Below are 16,069 nucleotides of genomic sequence, written 5' to 3'. Positions count from 1 at the left end.
TACAGTATATTCTCTGAGATGCAGGGAGGTGGTGTAAGGACTTCAGAAATGGGGGTATGTGCTCCAGTTTTGGTATGATATGGTAAGCACAATTCTAGATCGGCTGTAGTTGTCTGATTGACTTTTTAGGTGGACTTGTTACAATAGTTTAATCAATTCGACGAAAGACGAATGCATGGATGTGATTTCAAGATCCCGTTGCAACAACAGTCCTTTAATCCTTACATTTTGTCCTTCAGGTGTGGAAAGTCGAGTTTATATTTAAGTTTATCTGCCTCTCAGGGTCCAGGCTCAAATCCATTTCTACACCCAGAATTTGAGACAGATTTCTAGCTGTAATAACTGATGCTGTGTGCTGACTCTTCATTGTACCTCCTTTGGTCCTAAATTAATGACTCCAGTTTTGTTTTTATTCAACTGTGAAAAATTATGGCACATCCACATATTGATTTGTTTTATCAATCTACTCAACACTTGAATATTGTCATAGTCACCTGGTGACAACTAATATAGAGCTGTCGGGTGCATGGGTATGATAACTTATCTAGTTAGGTAAGATGGGCTCCAAGATGAACCTTGAGGAACCCTTCATGGTATTTATGTCAACTTTGATGTAAAGTCACCCATTGACACAAAGAAGTCCCGGCCCTTCAAGTGAGACTCAACCTAGTCTAGTAATATATCATGATCGACCGTGTCAAATGCTGCTCTAAGATCCAATAATACCAGCACACATCAGCAAAGCCTCCATAAAGAAAGCTGTGTGTAAAATATCCAAACATGAGGAGGAGCTTAATTAATGTATATTTTCTTGCAGGCTTTTGTAGCTATTTTAAGATAGAAATCTATTTTGATTGGACACAACATTGGTATTGAACTTGAAATTGATGTGTGTACAGAGTACCCTTCTAATTCCCTGCATTTTCTCATAAAAGAAATGAAGAAATTCATTTCGGGCCCCAGTAGAGTGAAGAGAAAGAGGAGGTTTTATTTACCTGTCAAACAAGACATCAACATTATTAATATATTTGTTAATGAAAAAAAAGGATTCCCTTATATTCTTCAGTTGTAAGTTATATCTGTGAAGCCTCTCTCACAGTGAAGATGGAGTGCAGTTTTCTGCTACCTCCGTTCAGCTTTTCGACAAACCCTTTTTTCACTTGTTACCAGTTGAGCAGCTCTCCACTGAGATTTTTTCTTAACAGAGACAAACGTCACCTTGATGGGAGCAGTGGAATCACTGATGTCTAAAGATTTAAAATGGAAGTGATCTACTAGCTTATTTACTGAGTTACAAGAAAAAAGGCAAGTGGAAAAATTTACTTTGTTAAAGATTTCGGTTGTAAATGTCTTTACAAAGCATTTTCCTCAAATGTTGTCATACTGAGTAAATGTAAATGACACTTTCAAAGATGACAGAAACGTGGTCAGATCAGGCGCCAAAAATTACCAAGACCCGGGAAATATTTAGTACTGAAGATAAAGTCCAAAATGTGTCCTCATTTGTTTAACAAGCTGAACCAACATTTTTCAGTGTGCCACATTGTTCTTTAGTCCCTCAACTCTGGTGTCAATATAGATGTTGAAGTATGCCACAATGATTAAACAGTTGTAATCAACACATATCACAGACAGAACTTCATCAAAATAATTGGAAAACTTTACATTGGATTTCGGAGGCCTGAAAATGTTGATAAGCATGGCTCGAGCATTGCCCTTGGGACGGCCATATATTCAAAAAAGTCATAGTTGTCCAAGAACACAGTTTTACACTTTAGTGATGGATGTGACCACCACTCCACTGGCTGATGCTCCCTGCTCTCACTTAGAACATTGTAATTGGGAGGTGTTGACTCTATCAGTATAGGTGGCTCACAGTTTTCATCTAACCATGTTTCTGTTAACCACATATGGAGAAGTTCATGCTTGGTAGTGATATCTTAACCTTGCCTGCAAGCTTAATTCTTGCAGTTTTTGAGTGTTCACAAACAAACGAGAATCCTTCTTGTACAGCTTTGACTTTAACCGTTTGCAGAACTTTTCAGCTTGAAAAGTTCTGCTCCTTTCCCCAAATGGACTCAATAGGAGCAGTTCCAGATTGATAATGTGCAGCACGTACCGTGCTGCACAATATCAATCTGTCTGGTCAGGTTAGTGATATCTAGCTGTCAGTCAGTCTTATCACTGTTTTGAATCATAGGCCGGGTTGTTTTAGCTCCATACAAAGCATTAACTTCCACATTCCATTTAAGCAGATGCATTTTACTACTATTCTCTGGAGACGTTTGTTGTGGTTATCTGTGGAAAAACGGGGTATCTTGTACTGATTAGCTTGTGTTTGCAAAGTGGGCCTGCGTTCTGTGAACTCTAAGAGTTTTAGAGGAGTGTCCAGTGGATGTGTGCAGATGAATGCTTATGCTCTTCTTTCTGGAGAGCCATCATATAATCTCTAATTCTGCCCCAGAGAAAATAAACTGTTATGTAGAAAAGTAAAAACAACACAGCAACCATCAGAGTCCCTATATGCACTAGGGCCCCATATGTGAACCAATCCATCAGGATCTGTGTGTCTGCTAGGAGAGCGAGGACGCAGTAAAGGCTCTGGCAAAAGAGAAAGACCTCCTGGAGAGAGAGAAGTGGGATCTGAGACGGCAGACCAAGGAGGCCACGGAGCACACAGGGATGCTGCGCTCACAGCTCGACCTCAAGGAGAACCGCATCAAGGAGCTGGAGGCTGAACTCGCCATGGTGAGACAGAAGGGCAGATAGGGGGGGCTAATTGTTAGAAAGAGGAATTCAGTCTAAGCCAAAGAGGAGTTGCAAACTATTTACAAAACGTTTAAAGTTTCTTTTTTTAAGATTTTTCTAGATGACATAGTTAAGTCTTGCGACATGAAGTGTAGAAATGTTCCGATTTGATTATTTATATATATATATATATATATATATATATATATAGAGAGAGAGAGAGAGAGAGAGAGAGAGAGAGAGAGAGAGAGAGAGAGAGAGAGAGACACTAAATTCTGGTTAGCTTTGCTAAATTTTGCTCTTTCTTTTTTCTAGACTCCAGCACATTAGAGCTAATTTGTACTGAATTAACTTGATTTAGACAGTATAAAGTTGCCATAAAACAAATGTTTTTGGGAATTTAAATTTTAGGCTCTCAAACTTTTGTTAGAAGAAAAAAAATCTTCTTCATTGTTGAGCTTCAGTTGAGCTATTGGTTCTGTTTATTCACAAAAGCAGAAAATGTAATCAAATCTTAAAAACCTTTTTGAGGGTCAGTAAGCATGGGCCGATAACTGGTATCAAGGTTAACCACTGTTTTGAACAGTTACTGTTTAAAAAAGATTTTCCATCATACCATTGCTACTGTCCTTTTAATGAGATAACACAGACAGTAGTGGAGTGCAGTGCAGAAAACACACTGCTGCCCCTAGCCCACTTGCTGCTGTTCAATGCTGGCTAAAAGAAGGCTATTACACTTTTCTTTTGCTTAACAAAGACAAATTCAGAAAGAACAATTAGCGAGTTAAAGTAAACAAATGCAACCCATCACTTTTATCAAAGTAATAGCTACAGTTTTTAATTTAATCTCTATTATCATATTGCTTGTCATTATTATGAAAAGAAAATTTTCATTGAAAGAATGAGTCCTCCCACGATACCAATGAAAACAAACAAACCTGAAAAACTGACAATATGGCTGGATTGCTGATTTTATAGTTTGAAGTATTTTTCAAATATTGGTTGCATTAGATACTCAATAAGTGCTGTGTTCACATATTTTTTTAAACACCATTATAAGATCGCTTTTCAGCACAGTTCAAAGCTATTTTTGTTAAGCTTAGCTTTATTTTAAAGCAGTTTTTATTGTTGTTTTCATGTGCATCATAATAAATACCAGACGTTATTAGGATAAAATGTTATGAAGCATTGTGCATTACTAATGACTTCTGTAAAACGCAAGGAAGCTAGTAAGAAGCTAGACTAATTGGCCAAATATCAGCCTGTGATTCTTGAAAGGTTTTTGTTTGTTTCTTTTTTTTTGTTGCAGTGAACACTTCATAAAGTTTACTAAATGCTTATTTATTATATTTGTGGGTATACACAGACTTAAGCACAAATAAAGAATAACTGTTACATATAACATTATTATAACTGTAATAATCTATGTTTCATATTAGCAACAGCATGACCGTTGCTTTTCCATTTTTATTATGTCATGTTTCAATAGTCATGTTATACAGTTTTGTTTTAATTTATTTTCTAAAACAGTCAAAACCATGAACTTAATTTAAACCAGTCAAAACCATGAACTTAATTATGTTATTCTTCGTCACATCATTAAAATCGTTTTAGTTTGTACAGTCAATGTAATAGTTTGCAACAAAATCAATGACAGAAAGGAATTTAACTCAACTGTTTAAATAATTTTACCAGAACATGTTATGTTATGCTTATAGAGATCTTATCTCAAACTGTTAGTGAGTGTACACCAAAAAATAGCAGTGCATGAAGAAAATGATAAAGAAGCAATAGGTTGGGAGCTGTGTACTTATGCTCTGTCACAGACAATGTTTTACAGTGACTACATTTGATCAAAACAAAAAAAGACAAATTTAAATGTGCAATATAGCCATTCCTCGTGTCTCCAACCCCCCAGATGAGTAACTGTGTCAATCAGAGAATGGAGTTCCGGGTGTTTGAGCGGCTTGCGGACAGGGACTACTCTCCTAGGGTCATGGCGGTAAGACAGGCCCACAGTTTGAAAATAAATTTCATCTTTTTTGATCCCAACTCTCCCTGGAAATCTCCCCTACCTGTGACCTAATTGTGTTTTCCAGGAAGCCTCCCTGCTCAGATGCACGTTTTTCTGTAATCCCCAGTCAACCTTTTCTGATCCCAGTGATCCTAACATGAAAAAATGCCACAGATTAGAGAGTGATCAATCGGAATGCTCTGTAAAGCTCATCTATTTTCTGAACCCTAATTGCCTTAAACACTTGTGACTGTATTCAGTTTTGCATGTCAAAAAACTGTGACTGATAATTGTTTGACTGCCAGTAAAGTAGATGTGATTGCAGTGAAGCTGATTGTGATGGTGAATTGCAGCCTGCTGTGCTTGGCATGATAATAAGGTTTGCACAATAGCAATAGTTGAAGCAATTTTTAAGCAGCAACATGTCACAGCTAATCAGAAAACACAGACGGGTTGGGGGAGGGGGCGGCAAACATTTTTCCGAGGGTCTTTGGGAAAACACATATCTCTTAAGGCTGCAGAAGCTCATTGTTGTGTCTGAAAACCACCTCAAAGCAAATGTATTCATTAAAGTCACAAGAAAGCCTTAATTGTTTTCCACTTTCTTAGTAATTTTGCACAACACCAACCTCCAGTTTCCACCCTCTTGGCAAAAAATTAAATAAAATGCCTTACATCTCTTCACAATATTCCCTCTTTTTAGTTTTTTTTTTAATTCAATAACTTTGTCAGCAGTCCCAGGAGTAATAGCGAGAGGTTTTGTACAGCACCAAGAGAATGAGAAAACAGACTGACTATTTCTGATACAAGAGCATCATGATGAGCCAGGAGGGAAGCTCACATGTCTGTGTGCACTAACACGTTCAGAAGCTTGTTGTTGCTTTCTGGGTGCATAATATGTCTGTGAGTAAGCCGGTACAAAAATAATAATAATGCCAAAAGAAGCATCATCACACTCAGAAATCTGTGGTGAATTAAGATCTGCCAAATGAACACATGCACGTGTCTGTTTATCTCCTTAAGGCCAAACAGTCGCTAGCCACCCTGACAAAGGATGTGCCCAAGCGTCACTCTTTGGCCATGCCCACAGAGGCAGTCGTCAACGGCAACAACCAGGAGTGGGTGATGCAGGCAGATCTTCCCCTGACTGCTGCCATCAGGCAGAGTCAGCAGACCCTCTATGTCCACACAGGCCATCCCACTGACAGACAAGGTAAGCACACATTAGGAAATATTACACTTTTGCCACGAACATGTTGAGATTGTTATCCCATTGCTTACGAACTGCATGCTCATACGAAGCTGGTTTCTAAGCATCAAATCTTGCCATCTGCTAAGTATGATGACGTTCCAGCTGTGGTATGTCATGCGCTTTATTTCCTCTTAAGAAGCTGCTAAGGATTAATTGCATGCTAAATGTATGTGGTTATACCTAAATTAAATGCTTCACATTATTGTGATTTTGCCTTTTTTTTAATTGATTACATTTCTATGTTGACATTTTCAGGTTTCAGCTTTGTAACTCAGTATGTCCTGCCAAGTATTCACCGCAGCAGTATTTAGCAGTACTTTCTGACTGACATACTCCCCAAGAGTCAAAACAGAAATGGTACCTGTTATCACTAACAGGGTTGTGAGTGCAAAACTGGGACTCTTTCATGACCTTTCCTTCCAACAGGCTTTACATTTCTGTCAAGATATCCTCACCAACACCAATATGGAGAATCGCTGAACATACACAGTATTATATGCCTAAAATTATTACAGTGCAAAAAAAAAAAGAAAAAGGAAATCAACAAACACATCACAAATAGGCCTTAAGAGTCCCTTACTCTCTTTCTTTTGAGGACAAAAGAAAGAGAGTCCTAAACCTTCCACTTTCTAACTTCCTGTAGTGCTTAGCTGTTAGGTTGTGCCGGGGTTAGCTTGTACATAAAGCCAAAAAACTGGCATTCTGTGGCAGCTGTTGTACTGCAAAACCAAATTTATTTACAAAATACATTTCTCGTAAAATGCAGCGTTTGAAATACAACTTTTTCAGAAAATAGCTCAGAGAGGGACTCCCTTTCTTTTCAGTAGAATTTATTTTTTTAGAAGATTTAAATTGACTGTCCTTGCTCATAAAAGCAGATATATCTGTGCTAGCTGACACTTTCCAGAACCACATTTGAAATTCAAGTTCCTCTTTCTTGTGAGGCTCATTCCAGCTGAAATGTATAATGCAGACAGAAAATATATCAAACTTTTCCTTTTTTTGTAGCTATGCTGCCAACCAAGAGGCCTTCAGTCAATAATAAAATAGAGCAACTTCAACAAAACTGTGTTGAGAGATTTGCTTAAAACGCAATTTTTTTTTTTCATTTATAATGTTTTCACAAGGGGGAAAAAGAAAGCAACACCAGCATAGAAAAACACTGAACAGTCATCTTCTTACATGATTATAGGAAATAATCAATAAAGAGTTCAAGAGTCAGTCTTTCCTAAGCTGCCAATTTTCAAACTTTTCTAACCCTGTGCGATACTGTTAACATGGGCTTTATAACTAAACGGAAATAAGAGATGCCATTTTAACCTGTAAAAATGTATTTCTTTCCTTCTACATAACATATGTCCATTAGAGCTTTTAACACCTGGCTTCTGAAAGAATATTACATTCTCCCTAGCTATTTGAGTGAAGTTTCTGCTGAGTTTGTTTGTCCTGCAGCTGAAACTAAAGGGGGTTGTAGCTAGAGCGGCTACACACTTCCCAGGGCAGTACTTGTGTTACTGCGCACACAGATGTTTTTGTCAAACAACAGTTAAACATTAAAAATGCAACAAAAAAAGAACATAACACTGAACAACAGAAACTTGAACCAATGCTGCTAGCCATCCTAAGACAGAAACCTTTTCATAAATTAGCCTTGCAGCCACCTGAGTACAAATCCCTTTTAGCAGCCACAGGTTCTCCCACCACTTTTTGACTAATTGTGGACATCTGGAGGAAGTCGCAAACAAACGGAAGAAGACAAAGAAGACGTGGTAACAGTCACGAACTCTAAATTGCATTGCAATTGGCTGTACTTTATACATCAGCCTCATTGGTTCGTCCACACACTCTACACCTCTGTGAAGCTGTTTCACTGTTGCTTAGCAACTGCAGCTGGTCGCAAAAATATATACTTTTTTTTTTCCTGCTTGTATTTATTTTTAAACATATTTTTATTTAATTGCATTGAGCCAGTACCGATGGTCCACCAGCTATTTTGTTTTTTTTTTCCTATTTTGCTACCTTTGATGCCCCAAACACCCGAGAAAAAAAAAAAAAAAAAAAAGCATGCCTGTCCTCTCTCCCTTCTTATCCTGTTTAGTGGCTGCTGTGCGGGTGAGCCCGATCCACTCGCGTCAGCCTTCCATCATCTCTGACGCCTCTGCATTGGAGGGAGATCGGTCATCCACGCCCAGCGATATAAACTCACCACGTCACCGGACTCACTCCCTCTGCAATGTAAGAGCTGCCCACCGCTGCACCCTCCCAAGTAATCACCTCCTCTTGTAGTAACTGCTGACTGTTCGACTGCCTGGCTGCTGCTGCTGTTTCCCCTCGCTATCCTTCTTTTGGCTGAGTTCACATTTGCCCCATGCAGTCTGTTGTGCACTCACTCTAGAGACGTGACATGAATGTTTGTGGGGGTAAAAAAAAAAGGGGGGGGGGGACTGTTTGGGTGTTCCACTGATGCATGTCTGGCAGCGTGAAAAAAAGTTTCATCTCTCCTTTCAGTTGTGATCGCCTCTGATCTTTATTGCCCTTGTTGCACCCCTTCTGCGATCATCAATTCATCTTGCGTCTCTCTCGTTTCTCCTGCAGTCCCTAGAAGATCTGGAGGAGGCGAAGCGTAAGAAGAAGAAAGAGAAGATGGGGCTGGGCTCTCTGTCGCGTGTTTTTGCCCGGGGAAAGCAACGCAAGTCGCTGGACCCCGGTTTGTTTGATGGTACTTCCACACCAGATTATTACATAGAAGAGGATGCAGACTGGTAAAAAAAAAAAAAAAAGCACAGATTTCTGAGTGAACCACCTGTGGACCACGTTGTGTTTTTAATGTGTGAGAGGATGGATGTTGGAGTGTATAAATATAATATATACGTGCGCCTGTTTAGTCTCACCAGAATGGGGATATTGTACATGTGTATGTGCGTGCGAGAGCGCACAGGCTTGTGCCGCCCATGGTCAGAAGCCATGTCAGAAGAAGGCTTGCTTTGCTGAAGTGTAACCCTTATTGAACAAATTGCACCTGTATGTATGTACAGTTCTGTAAATAGAAACACAGCGACAATGTGGACATGCTCTGTTAAAGCTGTGCAATTGGATCTTCTTAACTTTTTGTTTTCATGTAACTGGAAACTTGAAGGACTGCTTTATCTGTAAATAACAATTGTTGTGCATTTTGTGCTTGTAAATGTCTCCATGTTCTGATTGCCCGTTGTTAATTTTGACATGTACCACCCTTCCCTAAAAGCTCAACCCCCCCTTTTTTCTTTTGTTTGTTTTTTTTTTTTTTATGTCCTGCCTGGTGCCCCCCCCCCCCAACCCCGCTCACCAACCCCCACACAGCCATGATGAGAACAGTTTCCTGTAGGCAACATGCAGACTCCTCAGTTCCAACAATAATTTGGTTGTCAGTTGTTTAATTCCTTAAAACATTTAAACCGTACAGGGGAACTCACTGATTTTACCTCAACCATTGGGTGGAAGCTGTTGAACATGGAATCAACTTTCTGTGCTGAGCTCCTTGTTCCACAGCTCAATGAAGCCACACAGGAAATGCAAAAAAAAAAAAAAACATGGTTTCTATCTGCCAAGATAGAAGGTACAGTGCCTTGCCAAAGTATGTATATGCCTTGATTTGGGTTTTTTTCCCACAGTTTGCAAACTAATTAATTAATCAATTAGTTTTATGGAGACTTGAGGTGAACCGTTCGATTGAAGCTTTGGTTCTAGTTGAACCTCTGCCTCAGTCTCAGGTCTCCCGCAGCCTCTACCAGCTATTACTCCTCCAGGATTGTCCTGTCTTTAGCTCCTTCCGTGTTTTTATCGACTCTAACCAGCTTCCTTACTTTATAATTCGGCCACCACAGTGTTTCACCATGGGGTTAAAGGTAGAGTGGACGATTTTTCTGGAAATGTAGGTAAGAAACGCCCAAATCCCTTTTTGAACAATGGCTCATGCGCAGCCAGAAAGCGGAAACTAACAAGGAAAAAGCACGTTGGTGTTAGGTGAGTGTGTCACAATGTGGGACAACCAATACATAAGGTGATCCCCCCCAGAACTCAAAGCTGAAAAAGTTCACCCACTATACCTTTAAGCCAAAAAGTAAAATTTAGTTTTATCTGAGCAGAGCACCTTCTTCAAACTTTCTGCCTTGCCCTCTATGTGGCTTTTTGCTGGCTTGAATTTAATTTCTTATAGTTGGTGGTGGACACTGTCGCACTAATCCGAAAAAAGACAATTTTCCTTCATCGCATTATTGATCATGCTTAGAAACGGTTTGTGGACCAGTTTATTGGGTTTCAATACCTGTAAGTATGATAACAATGTTTAGCTTCTTCAAGGGTCCTTATTTATCAGGGTATAATTGCAGGAAAGCTAATATTTCTGTTTGCTGGATATGAGTTTGTGAAACTTTCTGGTTAGCTGGGTCCACCACTGCTTACAGGCCTTTTCAGATCTTCATTCTGCTCTGTGATCTTCTCGTGTGAGTTACGGCTGCAATTAACTGAAAGTTTCCAACGTGGAATGGAGGATTGAAGTCAACTAAGCTTCATCTGCTGTGCACATAGAGTGGAAACATGGTATCATCCCCCAGTGTGATTCTGAATTTGTTGATCAGCAGACTCTAATGTAGATATTGCCATGCTGAGGATGGCACACATCAACTTTGCTTGTATTCAAAGCACTGGATGCATCTGAACAGTGGGCCTGCATGAGGACCACAGCATGGAGCTTAGCGCTCATTTGAGTAAATCTCACATGTCTTTCGAAGATCAGCTCTGCGAGTTGTAAGCCATAGCCTTTTAGATCTCCAATGCCAGTTATATGAAATGAACGTTAACACAGCCCTTGAGCTCAGACGGATCAAGTTGGTCTGAAATTAGTTTCTTGCTGTCTTTTGACAATCTCTTTGTTCTTGACACTCTTCCATTGAGGTCACATATGCATAGTGAACAGTAAGGAGATTGTTGTCATCAGATTGCCCATTTGTGATGTGGATCTCTGTAGACCCTCTAAAGTTTCCACAGGCCTTTCAGCCTCTTCTCTCGGTATTGTTCTCCTTATTCGGCACATAGTTAGGTGGACGGTTATTGGTGAACTGGTTTTTAGTCTGCTTTAAACTTTATCCTTCATATGTCTGCCATGTTCCTTGGTCTTAATGATACTGTGTGCTCACTAGTGTTCTCAAACTAACCTCTAAGGCCTTGACAAAACAGCTGGATTTATAGTGAGCAGCTATGTATAAAATAGGTAACTTCTAAAGGCAACCAGTGGCCTTGTATTTTATTCAGAGGAAACAGAGTAAAGAGAGGTGAATACAAACACTACGTCAGTGGTGTCCAAAGTCAGTCATCAAGGGCCGGTGTCCTGCATGTTTGACGGCTTGTCCTGGTTCAACATAGCTGAACCCAGTGAGTGTTTTATTAGTAGGCCTCTGCAGACGTTGATGACAGACCGAGAAGGTAAATCATTCATTTGAATCAGATGTGTTGGGGCAGGTACAGATCTGAAACATGCAGGAGTGCGGCCCTCGAGGACTGGAGCTGGACATGCCTGCGCTACGTCTTTCAGATTTTCTTTGGTCAAATAATAATAATAATACCCATGTATGCATCCGCTGTTATCTGTTACTCTATGGTAGTCTATTACAAAAAATCGACAAAAGATTGCGGTTGTGATGTGACAAAATGTTCAAGGGATACTTAGGCAAGGCACTGTATACACCTGAACAAATTACTTGCATGCAAATAGTCTCAGCCCCCCTAAGCATGCTGAAAGGGTCCTCATTACGAGGAAACTTCTTCCTCTGCATATGTTGTCAAAAAGGTGCTTTAAAAAGAGAGGTCAGTTACTGATTTCATAACTATTATTCATTTTTTTCTACAATTCAAATGTAGCAGTTGGATTTCTAAAATTGACCTTATTTTTTATTTTTATTTTTTTTGGTCTTATTTTTTTTTTTTTTATTATTATTCTGTAAGAGTTTACTAATCCTCATAGTCCTTTCATTGTGAAATTAATTTAGACAATTTAAAAGATCAGAAATGTTGTCAAGAAACCAACTCTAGTTTTAAATATCCATGAGTTTTCACCCATTTCTTTCAGTGTCATGTTGCAGTCGCTCACAGCTATCATTGTACTAATACTCCAAAAAGCTGCTGGGGTAGGATTATAGCAGAGGAGCCCATCTAAAATTAGAAGCTGCACATAAAACGTCGGTCAAGACTTTTGCAGACCTCTGGAATTAAGGCCATTTTAACTGATAACTGGAACCTCCATTAAAAAGCACATACAATAAACAAAGGACTCTAGCATTGGTGAGTGCCACATCATAAGGTAAGGAATCAGGTTTTAAGCATACCAATCAAGTGAAAGCATTGCTTTCCAGGTGACCCCCTGAGCTCACCAGAAATTCTGCAATTTAAGCTTCAACCAAAGAAGCAATTAAATTTGTGTTAAAGGTTAATAACTTTTCTTCAAGCAAAAGAATGTCCAGAGACACAGGATTCTTTTCATCTTGGATCAAATCGGAGTCTGCACTGCCCCCACTGGAAATCTCTTCTCTCCCTGACATTCAGATATCACTGGGTATTCATCAGCTTCACTAAAAACCCAAAAGAGAGCCAGAAAGCATTGGAATTTTTTTTTTTTTACCTGACTTTGCAAGCACAGAGGATCTCTTCACTCTTCCACTAGGGCTATGACAAAGTATTTTCTGCCTTAGTGATTTTTTTTTTGTTTAGTTTTTCTTGTCACAGTTAAATGTTTCGCATCTTCAACCAAATTTTAATATCAGACCAAATAAAAAACACAAACAAAAAAACACAAAATGCAGTTTTGACATTATGCTTTCATTTGTTAAAGGAAAAACATCATCCAAACCAACCTGTCCCTTTGTGAGAAACCAGTTTCCCTCTAAAGATAGTTACTGGTTGCAGTATGCAGACATGGTGGATTTGATGGTGTGCTTCAGATCTTTGTCAAGCTCTGTAACTCAAGCTTGCTTAAGTTTTGAGTCACAAATAGATGACCAAACAGTCTCCTTCAGGATTTCTGGCATTGAGCAGAATTCATAGATCCATAGATTAAGTCAAAATGGGTATTTTCTATCAAAACAAAGATTCCCAGGTTGAATTGATAGAATACAACCACAATGTTTGATTTCGAAGTCAGTGACTTCGTTTCTCAATTTGTTTGTTTCTTCTAAATTGGGACACGTGTTTCTTTTTGATATTTAGTAGCCTACTTCAAGTTGTCTGTCTTTAGTGTTTGCTTGATTCTTAACGTTGGCAGTAATCTGAGTGTGGCGGGTTGAATTAAAGCAGAAATGTAGTTAATTTCTATAGTATTTCTCTGAGGGTCTGGTTGATTTGGATGTGTAGTTTTCCTAAATAAATTAAATCATACTTTGAAAATTGTGTTTTATATTTTCTCAGATTATTTCGGTTTTATGTTCGGTTTAGTTTGATAATCCAAAACATTTAGATGTGACAAAAACAGAAATATAAATCTGCAGGCAATTAAAATAAAAAAATAACATCACATTTGGTTGTATTTATATAAGAACAATTCAACCAGTTAATGTATTCAATATCAACTAATATGTAGGAAAATACAGGTTATTTATATGTTTTGATTTTGCCAATTACCTGCTGATGGGGTAAACAACATATCAAATATAGCATTGTATAATTTCATATTCTGAGCCACGGTGTGTTTTTATTTTTTCCACAAATACTTCAGTTTTTGTATATGAGATAGGATTACATAAATGAAATGAATATTATTGTTATTATTATTATTATTACCATTGAAGAGTTTTATTTAAAATCAGAGCTGTAGACCTCAGTGTGGAAACTGAGATATTTAGAAGTGGGTAGTAGCAACTTTTTAAGGCATGGCAACAACGTTACGCTCAAAAGAACAACGTAAGAAAAATAAGATTATTTTAAAATAAAATAAATGATAATGATTTCTATGTGGCTGTCCTCTCTTTTCCTGTAATTTTTGTCTGTGTTTTTTTGTGGTGGTATGATTTGTTCCTTCTTTTTTTTTTTCCCCACCGAGGGAGCTGCAACATGCAGCCTTTAAATGGCCTTCTTTTCTCTGATTCCCACTCTGAATTCTTTAAGCCCTGCAGAAAACTTCTCTACATTTTGCACAGAGCTGCAGTAGTCAAAACAAACGGACAAGGGGAGATAAGGCCACGTCAAATCTCATGTGTGAGCGCATGGTGTCAATAATGGTGTGTACTGATGTGACCACTAACCTCTAACTCTGACCCCTTCTTGTCAAACTCCCATCTTTACTCTCAACACAGTGGAGCGACCCAAGAAGCAACCACTTACCCTCAAGTAGGTGGGAGGTAGAGGAGTTCCAATTGCTTCAACAAAGAGTTGCGCTGGGTTGCAAACTGTGTTGGCAGACGCCTTCTAACTCTCAGACAACATCACACACTGACCTCACTTTTAGCACTTCTTCAAGTTGTTGTAAGTTTTTTATGAAAACGGGATGCGTGGTTTAAAAAAGAAAGGGAGTGCTGTGAGATAAAACATGCTTTTGACAGCAACGGCGATTTAGCTCTGAGGCTGCGGGAGTAATTCTCTGAGTTTATGGGCTTATTAGGATATACATTCAGTGACTAATTTATCAGCCACATATTGGTTGTACTGAGCTGCATCCTTTTATTATTTCAAAGCTGCCTTTTAATTGTTCATTAATACCAAATGTTTGTGCTAGTGCTGGTCTGTGCTACATCAATTGTCATGTGTGCTGCTTTCTGACATGGTGCATTGTCCTGTTAGATGGAGCCATCAAAGGATGGCTACACTGTGGTCAGAAAGTGATTGACATGACCAGGGACAATACTCAGGTTCACTCTGGCATGGAAGCAACACATATTTGGTACTAAAGGGTCCAAAGAGTTGCGTCAGTTTCCTGTTCTTAGCTGGCAAGAGTGAGACCCGGATGGTTTTCTGTTGCTCTAGACCATCTGCATTAAGATTGTGTGGGATGCTATTCTGCACACACAAGTCATAATGCAGGTAATTCCTAAATTAGGCAGACCCATGGTAGATTTATCTTTAAAATAAATGTTTTTTTTAATTTTCTATGGAAGTGATGTCAAATTTTGGAGTGGCCAAGCTAAAGCCCTAATTTGAATCTGCGAGAATGTGTGCAGGAAGTTTATTATTAGGATGCTGGTAAGGTGGCAGTCCAAACTCAAAGACTTGGACATCATTACCAGAGATAAATAATCAAAACAACAGTGGAAACAAGCAAAACGTTGGCCAACATTGATAAAAATGACAGCTTTAATGGCAATAAAGACTTTTCGTTGATTATTGGCAGGTTATACATACTTTGACGTCCTCTTTTCCCTTTAAAAAATGTAGATAAAAACTTTTTTTAAATCCTAATACTATCTTTGGAGATGTGCCTTAGTTGTATAAAAGGATTTACATCAAATTCTCCAATAACTGTGAGTAATGTTGAGCCTAACTCTAAAGAGTTCTTTTTATCACTTTTTATCATCTCAAACTATTATCCCTTTTCTTCTCTGACATGTTATCTATGTTATCAAAAAGGCATTTTCGTGCACATTACTATTTCTTACTGGATATTTTCAGACCACATTCTGTAAGAAAATATTTGTGTATGAAAACGGAGTTTCTGAAAACGAAAAAGAAAACTCAGACAAGCCTGTCAGGTGCCAGCAATCAACCAGGGTCAGTTTGATTTAAATCCTCTTTCCTCCTCATTCTGGTGCTTTGTTTTCACATCAACAAATCTTTTTCACCACATCAGGAGGGACAGATTTATTAAGCTGCTTCAAAGTGATTGACTGATTTTGGTAGCAAACAATTCAACGTATGTACTGAATAAAGTGACTGGTGATTTATTTTTTTTCCCAGCAGTGTTATAGTTTAAAACTAACCCTATTTGCAAACACTTTTATGATATTTCTGCAACTATGAATATAACGAGTTTGCAGGGAAACAACTGTTTAGGAAGATTGTTTGCTTTTTGGTTAGGGTGTTGTAGTCGTTCACAGACA

General features: G+C 38.6%; 1 protein-coding gene across 10 annotated transcripts in view; it reads left to right on the top strand.

Annotated features, from left to right (window-relative positions):
- The window catches only part of kazna (kazrin, periplakin interacting protein a), a 174,465-nt gene that overhangs the window by 148,741 nt on the left and 9,655 nt on the right, over window positions 1–16,069 (top strand). For 4 of the 10 annotated variants that reach the window (XM_036136159.1, XM_036136158.1, XM_036136154.1 and 1 more), the window contains 5 exons: window positions 2,578–2,748; window positions 4,667–4,750; window positions 5,786–5,975; window positions 8,113–8,249; window positions 8,610–8,733. In XM_036136159.1, coding sequence (XP_035992052.1) covers window positions 2,578–2,748; window positions 4,667–4,750; window positions 5,786–5,975; window positions 8,113–8,249; window positions 8,610–8,733 — 706 coding nt within the window. Of the gene's footprint in view, window positions 1–2,577; window positions 2,749–4,666; window positions 4,751–5,785; window positions 5,976–8,112; window positions 8,281–8,609; window positions 13,985–16,069 lie in introns of those variants that run through there. The other 6 variants (XM_036136162.1, XM_036136167.1, XM_036136181.1 and 3 more) reach the window with 6 other exon arrangements.

This window comes from Fundulus heteroclitus, chromosome 1 (genome assembly GCF_011125445.2).
Source record: "Fundulus heteroclitus isolate FHET01 chromosome 1, MU-UCD_Fhet_4.1, whole genome shotgun sequence".
Classification (NCBI taxonomy): Eukaryota; Metazoa; Chordata; class Actinopteri; order Cyprinodontiformes; family Fundulidae; genus Fundulus; species Fundulus heteroclitus.
This window is presented reverse-complemented; position numbering and strand designations above follow the sequence as displayed.